Source organism: Ambystoma mexicanum, chromosome 12 (assembly GCF_040938575.1).
Source record: "Ambystoma mexicanum isolate Mex_15411 chromosome 12, UKY_AmexF1_1, whole genome shotgun sequence".
NCBI lineage: Eukaryota > Metazoa > Chordata > Amphibia > Caudata > Ambystomatidae > Ambystoma > Ambystoma mexicanum.
Genome location: NC_090936.1, coordinates 599,715,664 through 599,727,805, shown reverse-complemented (window position 1 = coordinate 599,727,805; position 12,142 = coordinate 599,715,664). Strand labels below are relative to the sequence as shown.

At 46.8% G+C, this 12,142-nt stretch overlaps 2 protein-coding genes across 4 annotated transcripts in view; one reads left to right on the top strand and one right to left on the bottom strand.

The window, feature by feature from the left end:
• FAM216B (family with sequence similarity 216 member B) overlaps positions 1-12,142 on the top strand; it is a 515,713-nt gene that overhangs the window by 70,561 nt on the left and 433,010 nt on the right. The gene's annotated exons all lie outside the window — the stretch shown is intronic.
• Positions 1-12,142, bottom strand: part of LOC138513869 (L-asparaginase-like) — a 127,963-nt gene that overhangs the window by 37,263 nt on the left and 78,558 nt on the right. For both annotated transcript variants that reach the window (XM_069628988.1, XM_069628989.1), the window contains exon 4: positions 7,818-7,901. In XM_069628988.1, coding sequence (XP_069485089.1) covers positions 7,818-7,901 — 84 coding nt within the window. The remainder of the gene's footprint in view (positions 1-7,817; positions 7,902-12,142) is intronic.

Genomic DNA, 12,142 nt, shown 5'->3' with positions numbered 1-12,142 from the left:
CATTTTCAAGGTGGGTGGAAGCAGGACCCTGTGCGCGACCTGATGCCAAAAGCGCCGCCAAGTTCCTAGTAAGGGAAGTGTTCCCGCGCTGGGGAATTTGTGACGTGATTCGCTCAGACAACGGCTCTCACTTTGTGAACGAACTCTTCAAGGAAGTGACCACATTACTGGGTATAAAACACAAATTATGTTCGATTTATCATCCCCAAAGTAATGGCGTAGTGGAAAAGATGAACGGCCTGTTAAAAGGCAGGTTATCAAAACTATGCTTCTCATTGAAGAAAAATTGGATTTACTGTCTACCCCTGGCGCTATTTGAACTAAGAAATCAGCCAAGCAAAGACCACCATTTGTCCCCGCACGAAATCGTGACTGGGAGGAGAATGAACACAGCACACTCTCCACTGCGCGAACACTCAGATGCTCACAGAAGTGCCGCAATATTGGGAGACGAATTTACAGACTATTTACGAAAATTGACAAGAGCAGCGCGCGCCATATCAAAACAACTGTCCCCACCCTTCACTAGAGAAGAGGGAAACGTAACAGGATCTGTCATGGAACCAGAGCAACAGCTACAGCTGATGCCAGGTGACTCAATTTATGTTAGAAGCTTTGTGCGTCGGTGGAATGCACCACGATTCCATGGCCCCTACGAAGTAATATTTTGCACACCCACGGCAGTGAAGGTGAAAGGATTGAGGTACTGGGTGCATTTGACCGACGTACGAAAAGCATACAGCAATGTACAAGAGGAGATAGATGAGGAGGCACAGACAACAGCAAACGATGCAAATGAGTAGGATGGCTAAATAACGACTTGCGTGTGTGTGTGTGTGTCAGCACTGGACTTGAATGGAATAATGACTGACAAGGATATTACAAAAAACAAAAAAAAAAAAAAAAAAAAATTGTGTGTGTGTGTGCTTTCTTTTTTTATCTTGTTGAGTGGTATGTAATTAATGAAATAATAATATTATAACGTGTATATACCCTTGTCTGTGAATACCCCTCCCCCACATCCCCACCCGCTTCCATTACCCGTCAAATGTATTGGCACAGATGGTGCCAGCAAAACGTTTACATGCATGCACTTAATGCACTTTTATATCTCAAACAGGAGCTTCCATGGCATCTAACGGGCAGCCTGCAACGGATAGAATTAGTAGAATGAGAGAATTAGTATATGAGAGATGTAGATATTCGTATGAGTGTGGATTATCAGTATGCATCACATTGTTTTTTATGATAATGTTTGGCTTGGTTACATATTGGTTTATAGCGTTCATCTCTATTGAGATGTACGAGGGGGGAGGGAGTAACAACACTACTGGACCAATTAACAGTACCACCGGGCCCAATGCAACTGCAGGGGTCAATACCAGGGAAGGTGATTTTTTGATATGGGACGGAACTAAACTTGTGTGGGGGTATCATACCACACCATCCAGTGTTGTGACCTCACAAAGAGAAAAGCCACAAGGTGGAATGCAGAGCAACACAGTGTCTCCACCAGGGGTATCCAATTACAATGCCCACAGTCTTAATGACCGAAACCGGTCTGCCATATCATGGTTGTATAACACCCCCACCAGCCAGCTTGCCCCCATCCCAAAAAACAACCTGCCAGATAACGTCAGGAAAGAAGACGATAAGCTACTAGCAATGCACGAAATATTATATGATGAATGGGCCAAGGGGGGCGGGAATGAGAAAGGGGGGTCTAGTTGGTCCACTGCCCAGGGGGTTGGGAAGTACTACATGAGTAACAAGAACAACAGACGAAAGAGAGAAGCAGGGAGGAGGAAGTATGATGAATACTATGGGCTAGGTCTAGATAAGATGGAAGACCCACAACACCCCCATCAAACAAATAAGTGGTATGCAGACATGAGTGCCACCGCTAAACAGACGACAAACGAGAGCTGTTATGTCTGTTCCCTCATCCCCCATGCATCAGGTACACCCAAAGTGTTGTTGCCCAAAGAGTTGCCTATTGTGGATGCCCAATGTCTCCTTCATCTCACGCTGTGCAGGATTAAGAACACCTTCCAGGCACACGATGTGACTCTTCAAATGCTGCAGAACGAGAAAACGTGTTACCCAAAAACGGCAGGAGTGGTATGTTTGAAAGAACCATTTTTTGTAATAGAAGGGACACTTTTTTCCGACAACAAGCGGAAGGATGAAGAAGTACTGTGCAAAGCGGAAGCACTAAGAGGTGTGGCACCGGATAAATTGCAGTGGATAGAGGAAACATGTACACCAGTATGGAGAGAACACATTTCAAAACTAACTTGGGTAACTGCCATTGAAAAACCGTTCAAACTGCAAAGCGAAATGGACTACAAACTGTGCTTTAAAGGAGAAGGGAGAACCCCCATGGGAACAAACAAGAACTGCAACAAGACCCTCACCATCCCAGACCTAAGGAAAGGGACAGCGGCCCTGATGGACACGTACTGGGTGTGCGGCAACCAGGCATACCTACACCTCCCCCAGTCATGGAGTGGCAGCTGCTCAATGGCCACTCTGCACTCAGCCCTAATGGTGATACCAGAAAGCCACGTTGATGGGACACAGGAACGCATGCACAGTGTGGCTCAACCAACTGCAGAGACACAAATGTATGTCCTGTCTTCTGGAAGCAAGGGAGAAGTGCTGACCCGTAACAAACGAGCATCAAATTACATATCAAAGGCATCATCAGAACTATTGGCTCAGATCCCAGACAAGTATCGATTATTCAGCTCAGCAGAAACATTTTTTGCCTCACTCGTCTCAAGTGTCCAAGCAAGGGCAAACGCAAAATGGCTCCAGATAACACGCTGGGAATTGATTCAGCTGGCAAACGACACAGAAGAAGGATTCAACATAATTAAAGTGGAATTAAGAGCTTTACGACTAATGACCATGCAAAACAGGTATGTCTTGGACCTGTTGATGGCGATGGACGGTGGTGTTTGCCGAAAAATAGGAAGTGCCTGCTGCACTTTCGTACCTTCTGAAGACGCAGAGAATGGCTCCCTATCCCATGTGATCGAAGCAGTCCACAACCTAGGAGAAAAAATGAAAATGGAAGGCGGAGCAGAAGCGAGTACATGGTTCGACAACATCTTCTCCTGGGTTCCCTCATGGCTTGGAACAACTGTGAAATTTTTAATACCAGCTGTTGTGTTCCTCCTCCTACTTTTTTGCCTGTGCCAAGTGGGTCTTCGAGTTTGTGCTAACGCAGTACCAAATGGTGCAATGATGATGGTGACAATGGGCAACTCACACGGTACAATAAAAACGATGCAAGAAGCACAAGTACAAACAGGGATAGATAACTCGCCCAGGTACCAACTGGTGCCTATATACCACGATAAAGATATTGTAGATAAGTTGTGGCACACCACCATCAAAGAGCCCCGTATACTAGAATGGTATGAGGAAGTTTGGGTAGATTTGGAAGGAGATGGTGGGTGCATATATCTAATGTGTACCCCAGATGAATATGCCCGGAGAGGTGAGAGTTTAAGGGGGGGTGTGCAGAGCATGGATGCCCATCAAAGGAACTCCTGCATGGGATGAGGCGGTGATGGACGAGGCAGAATGTAGGAGGATAGAAGATTTAAAGAGAAAGGGGGGAAATGTAGGGGAGGACTGGTCCAAGAGACCCCCCCTCGCCTACGCTTTCTCCCCAGGTGAGGACTATGGCTCCTTTGGGCGTCCCCTCATGCCACCCGGGCCCAGGTGGTGGAGGGTTCACCCACTGGAGACATTGCCCGCACGTATTAATTGCCCACACGTATTAAAATTTAGCTAGGCCTAGAAACCATTTTGTCTGGTAAAGATGGTGTGAGCTCAGCGCACTGTAGCGCGGCCCCCACCCTTGGAGGGTTTCAGTCATCCTTGTTGCCGCAGCACCCTGGCAGATCCGCTGCGAGCACGTTCCCACGAATAAGACGGACATGAGCTAGTGTAATACACTAACATTGTAACAGTTCACCTCCCGCAGTGTGTCATCGCTCCCAGCATGACCCGGCCAGCAGGCCTAGGCAAATGAAAAGAACAGTAAAATGGTAGTTATATGCCAGACAATCTTTGTATATTAATGTTGAGACTACTTGCAAAGGATGCTTTTCTCTCATAAAATCCCTTATATTACAAAAGCCTGTAAGATGTATAATTACAAGAGATCATGCCCCCATGATATAAGCGATGGTGAGCATATACCATTGCAGTTGGGTACTAATAATAACGGCACGCACCAGGAATCTGTTTGTTACGTGTATGACTGGAAAACTTACACCCCATGGGCTCGTGCCATAACTGAACTAATGCTGCTAGAGGACACAAGAAAACGAATGTAACCATACAAAGGGCCCATGTGAAGAATGCATGAGAAGGCGCATGTCATGTGTGCATGTCTAGGCCCCACATGCGCCACCACCGTCACGAACAAGTGGCGGGTTACTTTCTATGTTCTCCACCAACCCTAACTCTACCTCACTTACTGCAAATATATATGCATATAACTAAATACTGCACTTGTTAAAACATAATGTATGAATAAGGTACTCAGACTGGGTATAATCAAGACACATCCAGCAAAGTTTAAATGCATGTTTTGTAATGTTTTGAATAAGTATTATAGAGTGTTCAAATGTTCGTGATGTCTTTACCTAAATCGGCAACACACGAGGGAGATACCTTTGTGAAATACGTCAAAGGCCATTCCCCCTCCCACCCTGCGAAGGCTGCCAAGGCATGAGAGCAGAGACCGCGCCGCGCTGCGTTACCTCCCCCAACTAGACTGGAGCTGCTTGAAAGACTTGTAACCCCCTCTGTAGCACCCAAGGCCACCACCCGCCACCTGCATTATTTACAGCACAGCAGTAAACCTCTGCCTGAACACACGCGCCCCCTCGTAAACCTCACAACCCACCGGACCATCTCAGACTTATGGCCCTGTGCAATCAGGACACCCAACACTTTGACAACACACAGCGGAACATCCATAACAACTTCTAACAAGGCAGAAAGACATGTACCGCCCGTCCCAGGCCCCGAAGCTTAGCCCCTCGACCTATGGCCCCGGTCAACAGGACACTGGTAACCATGTCCTGACGTATTACCTCCAGACCCCTCACAAGGTACATTCCTCCTGTGTTGCATTAACCTGTTGTATAACCTATTGAAAGATTTACTAAAGAAGATAATACCAATATGCCAGAATGACTGCGGTGTGCATGGCCTAGGGCTAATAAGTCAGGAGAAGACATTCATCTCTGCCACTGGCCACGATGGCCCCACAACACCGCCTGGATGAACTCTGCCACCCTGCCAGGCCCAGCCCAACCCACGAGGCCGCCCAGTGACGTCTGCCAGCCAGAGCCAACCACATCACAGCAGCACCTATAGTTAGTCGTCGCCACCCAATCCCCATGAACTTGTGCCCCCTATAGTGTGTAGGTTCTTCTGACGTTTTTTGTAAATATATACGCCTGTCTTTGCGATTGTCAGACAGAGCGCTCTCGGAGTTTGCAGAGTCCTTTGCATGCCCTATTCTGATTGATAAACTCCCATTTACGCTCACCCACACTCTGTCTTGGCCTTATTCCCATTTTGGGAGAGTCCTTCATTGTCTCTCATTGCGGGGAGGATCGTGCTGTGTGGGGACGCTTGCCTTCACTACTCAGATAATCTCAGATAGAGGCTCCCAATTTTCCTTGACATTTTGGAGGGCCTTCTGTAAGAACCTGGGTATTGAGGTGCAGTTATCCTTAGGCTAGCACCCCCAAACTAATGAACAACCAGAACCTTAAATGGTAAACCAGGAGCTTAAAACTATCTACAGTGCTATCTCAACTGGGTCCATTTAATTTGGCTACCCAAGTTCAGTTAAAACAATACTATCAAAGACCCTACCAACTTGAGCCAGTTTATCTGTAACCTTGGTTATGACCTTTGATTTCTTCAGGAAGTAGCAGGGGATCTGTGTGACAATCCAGATGTACAGAAAAGGCTCCAAGCCATGAATAAGAATCTTCATAGGGCAATTCTGGCTCTGCAACTAAGTGAGGTGTCTTATAAAAAACAATGTGCCAATCAGTCCCAGTGTCCAGCTCCAGGGTGTCGGGTGGAGGAGAAAGGAGAGAACATGTTCAACCCCCATGTTATTGGTCCCTTCGATAGTAGTGTCTCCAGTTGCTGCGAAACTGAACTTACCTGCCAGTTTGAAGATTCATTTCGTTTTTCATGTTACTCTACTGGTGCCAATGTTTTCAGGGAGGATGCACGCTTATACCAAGGGACCATTGCATTAGAATGGAGAGAGCTAGACTGATGCGGTCAGTGTGGGCCTGAAGTGGCAGAGCTTAATTAGGTGTGGCACGGTATAGAGCCAAGTGAATCTGCGTGGTCCTCAGTCAAGTCAGCACATTCATACTTTGCACGGGAGACACAGTTCCAGTAACCAACGCTCTGGAGTCGAGTATCTAAAGTTCGCGAGGGCAGCTGAAAAACCATGCACTAATGGGACATTAGGCGCACCGTGATAACAGTACTGTTGCGCAAGAAGTGCATGCATATGTACATGTATAGAGACTGTCTAACAGATGGAAAGAAGAAGAAAGTCGATGTGTATAGTTTAGGGCCGGCTTTTAGTTAGGGAGAGCTTTAAGAGTATAAGGCTCTGGGGAAAGATTAGTCAGCCAGGAAGACCCACCAGAAAACCTAAAGACTTTTTAATATTTTATTTAAGGCACACCACCTCCTAACGCACAGTGAAGGTGAACACGTAAACAGAGAAACGTCAGGAAAATTGGGATGGTTATGAGGTACCAGAAGAAGGTGAAATACTAACTTGTGGTGTGTGAGTGTGCATGTGTGTGTGTGTGTATTTTACAGATCTCCAGATAAGCAAAGAGAAGAACATTGTAAAGAGAGAGACGAGCAGGAGTGTTGCTGGTTGTTATTGTGTCCACTTTCCCGTTGGAGCCCCACCAGGGCGTCCTATCTGCAGCAGGAAATACACAATTTGTGGAGAGAGGAATCAGGACGTGCTTTGTTGGGGTTTTTGGCGGCCTCTGCGGGAGATTTCCGGAGTCAGCAGGGGTAGGAGTTAGTGCTTCCGGTGCTGTGAGGGGGTGAGGGTAACGAGAGCTCAGTGTTGCTTGTGTCAGATTGTACAGCACTCTGCCATTCCCCTAACTCTGTGACTTCCTGTGTGGTGTTGGAATCTGGTCTTGCCACTTTGCATGTGCACCCAACCCTTGGCACTTTGAACTCTGTAGCCCCAATAGCATATGTCCCGAGGGGTGGTTTCAGTGGTGGGACAGTAGGCTTATTGTTACAGAGCAGCACTATGACAGCAAGAGAGGGGTGACAAGAATACTGCCAAATGCCTGGCAACTGCCGGTCCGGTATTTGACAAGTTTTAAACTCTGGCAGTCCATAGTTGCCAACATGACCCATTGCAATCTGTAGGTGCTTATCCAGTCCTGGGTTTTTTCTTTGCATTCTGGGACTTGCAGTTCCACTTTTCCCCATTATAAAACGCGGACTACAAGTCTCAGAATACAAAGAAAATAATAGGACTGGAGAAGCACCTGCAGATTGGAATGGGTCATGTTGGCAACTATACAGACACCTGGTACCCGTAGATGGAGGAACTCACAGGACAGTAGCTACACACATCACATGGTATCACACAACTGTATATGCACATAAACATTGTGTCAAAAAATTGCATAGCCAAGCAGTGATAGAGCTGGCAGCTCTAAGTCTTGCCTGCAGGGGCCACTATACCAGTATGATGGACTGATGCTCACAGACAAAGCTCCATCCCAATCTTCATTGGAGAAATTGCCACTTTCGCCGACTTGACTTTCAGGATCCTGATCACATCAAACTTCCTGGAACAAAAGTAGGAGAATGTCACTCAATGTGCACAAGTCATCCTGAGTGTACTCATTTCGTCACAAATGTGCATGTCACTCTTGATGTACAAGTGCGTCCTTCAGCACACATGTCATACTCTCTCACCTATTTAAGTGGCTGGAGGTTGGGTTGCCTGGCAGCATAATGTTTAGAATAATTATCTATGTCTTAGCTCTTGCACTATCTGAAATGTCGTCAGGCCGAGTACGATAGTTAATTTCACATCCTTACTGTTCATGGCCTGTAAGAATGTGGTTGTATTTTCCCTTGTTCCCTCCGTTGCCTTGAAGCGCTTTGAAACACATTGTGTATAGGCGCTATATAAATAAACAATCATATCATATCATATCATATCATATCATAAAGAGGGGACCCCGCCTAAATGTGCTGCTAATGTCTTCGTTAGGGTGGATATAGGCACTAGAGTGCCGACAAAGTGGAAGATGCTGTTGGTATGTCTTAGGATCTGGGCTAAATCGGAATCCTCAGTCTATAAGGACTCTCTTAAAGACATAAAGTGGCTGGCAGGACATATTCTATTTCACGGTTGTGACACATCAGGGGGTGACTGTTTAGAACGGACCACCAGGCCCTCTCTAAACAACCCAACCACTTTCAGCCAGGGAGCATGTCCAGGGGTACTATGGAGACCTGGTGCAAATGATAGTCTTATCAGAGCAAACACCAACCCAACATTGCCCTTATACTCTTCCATCAAAACAGAAAGAAGACGCGAGCAGTGTTTAGCGATTATGTCAAAGTCCGGCAAAGAATGTGGGACTGGAAATGTGGCCACTGAAATCAATCCCCGGGTGGTGGAAGGTGTGTGAGCTAAGGAACACCTTGTGCAATTGTGACAGGAGACCCTTAAATCAACGATCCTTTGGTTATAGGTTACCATGCCAACTGCTGCTGACTACACCATCCCCCGCAACCTCCAGATGAGTCCTTTGCGACTCAACGGCCTCCCTACAATCCAGAACTTCGTATACTCTGCCCAGCTACCTACTGTTCAACCCTATCATCTTTTTCCAATCCTCTCAACTCTCCATAGTCCAGTGCCGGGGACCACAGCCCCTGCTCTACTGTTCCCACTCCCCACCCACTTGATACTTATCCCTTACTCATTGCCCACCACATCCTTTGTTGCCTCTGACCGTGCCATCCTGCTGCTGCACCTATATGTGATTTCCATTGCTCCTGCTTCTGCAAGTTGTTTCCACTTTCTCTAGGGGTGCGCCACATATACCCCCCCATCCTTTACGATGTTCCCCAACCAACCCACCCTCCTCTAGAATCGTCTCCCTCTTGCCCTGCCAAACACGGTGCACTGCTTTCCCCAATCCCCAGAGATATCATCCATCCCCAATACCTCTGCATGCCCGGAGCGGGAGAAGTGTATCTGTCTGAGATATAAACAGGTTCACCAAAGGAATGCCTATCTGGGAACAGACAAGGTACAAAATCTGGAGGGGCAAAGAGTACTTAACCAGTGCGGAAAGATGTGGCTGAGAAAATCTGCACTTACATTTAAGATCCCTGGAACATTAGCTGCCTTGGTGTAAAGGAGGTTGCCCACTGCCCAGTCCATAGTCTGTGATGCCAGCCTCTACAGTGGGAGAAAACATGTCCTGCCTAGTTAAAGCAAAAGAGCTATCAGCTGTAATGGTTTGGAAGCAGCAGATTGATATAGGTGGTATGAGGGTTGGCAGAGACTTTTATTAAAAACATGAGGGTTGGAAAAATGCCTTTCTGACCATAATACTAAGAGGGGTTTCCCTGCTTTGAAATAATATTCTAAGGAGACTGTCAGGATAGCCCAAAAATAAACAAGTCCACCGTTGTGTCAAAATTCCTATTTCCAGCCCTCATACTAAGAACCTAAACTAATGTGAAAAGGGGTTTATCTTTAGTCCCAAAGTTCTGTTCCAACTTACAAAAAGTAAAGTTCCAAAATGAAGGACAACCATACTCCCACGTTGTTGTGCCCTCTGAATTTTCAATGAGGGTCTTTTCCACTTTCCTTCTCCTTCGTTTCACAGCCTGCCTGGCACACTATTGTGCCAGGTACTGTGACTATGAAGAGTTCTTTAGCTCCCTCTCCATAAGTGAGTGTGTTCCAGGCTTTCCCTCCTCTGTACCTTCCAATTTGTGTTTGACTACTGCTGCTTTGCTGGTCACAGCCAACCTGGTATACTCCCCTGCCAGGTGCTGTACGCATGAAGATTGCTTTGGCTCGCTCTTCATGTGGGTGTGAATCCCAGATTCACTTTGTCTTTATTTAAAGTCTTCTTGTTTTGTTTCTATTACTACTACTGCTTTGCTGGTGATAGCCAACCTGGTATATTCAGCTGCCAAGTGCTGCACGTATGAAGAATGTTTTGGGTCTCTCCTCATGTGGGTGCAAGTCCCAGACTCGCCTTGTCTTCATTAATGGTCTTCTTGTTGTGCTTCTATTACTACTACCGCTTTGCGGGTCACAGTCAACCTGGTATACTCTCTTGCCAGGTACTGGGACTGTGAGGCCATGATTCGGTATATGGGTGCTCTTCCCAGACTCACGTTTGTGATTCTCCCCTCTCCTAGCCATCCCGCCAACTGTCACCGTCTCTCCGACCTCTCTGGAGAGCTTACTGGTACTTCTTAGCTGTTCGCAGGTGCTTTGTGCTTTCACAGGTTCCCTTTGCTGCTTCCATGACTTGCAGCGACTCCACGCTGACTCCCGGCCTCTGAGCTGCACATCTCGACTTCCCCACAAGCTCCAGGCTTGCAGGCTGGATGGGAGCTCAGTCCTCTGCTGTTCATGAGCGTTTGTCTGCGACAGAGCTTCTAGGGACACCTTTTCAAGCGGGTAAGTGTCCTGTTCTCTGTGCGGCCGGTGTCCCGTCTCCTCTATAGCTGTCAGCATTTGAATCTCCTGCATTCTCCTGGGAGGGCCTCTCTTTGTTCACAGTCCCTCTTCACTTTTTTGTATTTGAACAGTGTTAGCTGTACTGTGGCATGTAGTCCGCGCATCTAGGTTCTGCAGAGCTTGCCATAAGGATCTACGTCTATTCCTTGGCTCCGTAGTGAGGTCTTCACTCCTCAATCGGTTGTTGTTTCTCTTCCTCGTCCCAGTAGTAGGGTCTTTATTCCTTACTGGGTAGTTGTTACTCTTCCTCATTCAAGTACTTCTTGGGGAGGTGACATTGTCTCTTTTGCACACATACATGGAAGTGTGTGGAATTATGTCTTGTGCAGGGTAGCAGGGTGAGGGAGGTTGGGGTGTAGGAGAATAATACAGTGTATCTCCCAAGGTGTCATCCCTCATCCCATAGGAGGTTGCCCTCCCCATGAGATCCACCCGCTGGGTACCACGGCTAAGGAAAGGGGCACTCTGGCATGTGTAAGGGTAGAGAAGTACACTCAGAACACAAAGGTGGAATGCTTGTTGGTATATACTTTTATTGAACTGAAAATAAGGAAGAACCCTACCTGTCCCTATGACTAAGAGAGGTTTCCCTCCCTCAACCAAAACTAATAATGTCAGAACGTCCATCAAAAGTATAAAGTCCACTATCCTATGTCCTAAACCTATTTCCATCCCTTACACTTCATCAGAAAACCTAGAACTAAACTACACCCTGCTTATAACAGCATGACTCCCTTCTTCCAGATGCTATAGGCAATTCAGTTCCAAGTTCCAAACCAATACTGCAAAATGTGTCTCCCTTCCCCAATGGTTCCTCACGTTTTCTTTATCAATAGCCTCTTTATCACAGTTCTATCTTCTGCCAGCGGATATAACTCTCATCCTCTGGTCTTCTCATGATTTCTGCCAAAAGGATCTTTCTTTCCCCCCTTGGGCTTCATGTAACTTGTGCCAAAGGATCTCTTTCCTTGGACTTTTCACAACTTGTGCCAAAGGTTCTTTTCCCCTGGTCTTCTCATGACTTATACCAATGTTTTTTTTTTCCCCTGGACTTCTTGTGCTTTGTGCCAAAGGTTCTCTTCCTCTGGACCTCTTGTGCTTTGTGCCAAAGGTTCCCTTCCTCTGGACCTCTTGTGCTTTATGCCAAAGGTTCTCTTTCCCTGGACTTCTCATCTTGTTTGGTGGGTCCCAGACCCCTTCTTCAACTCTGTAATGTCTCTTAACTAGGCCTGGTTCACTAACCTGTCAAGCCTCTCTTTCAGTCTCTCTGGGTTGCTCTTTCACCTGTTGCATTCTCAACTGATC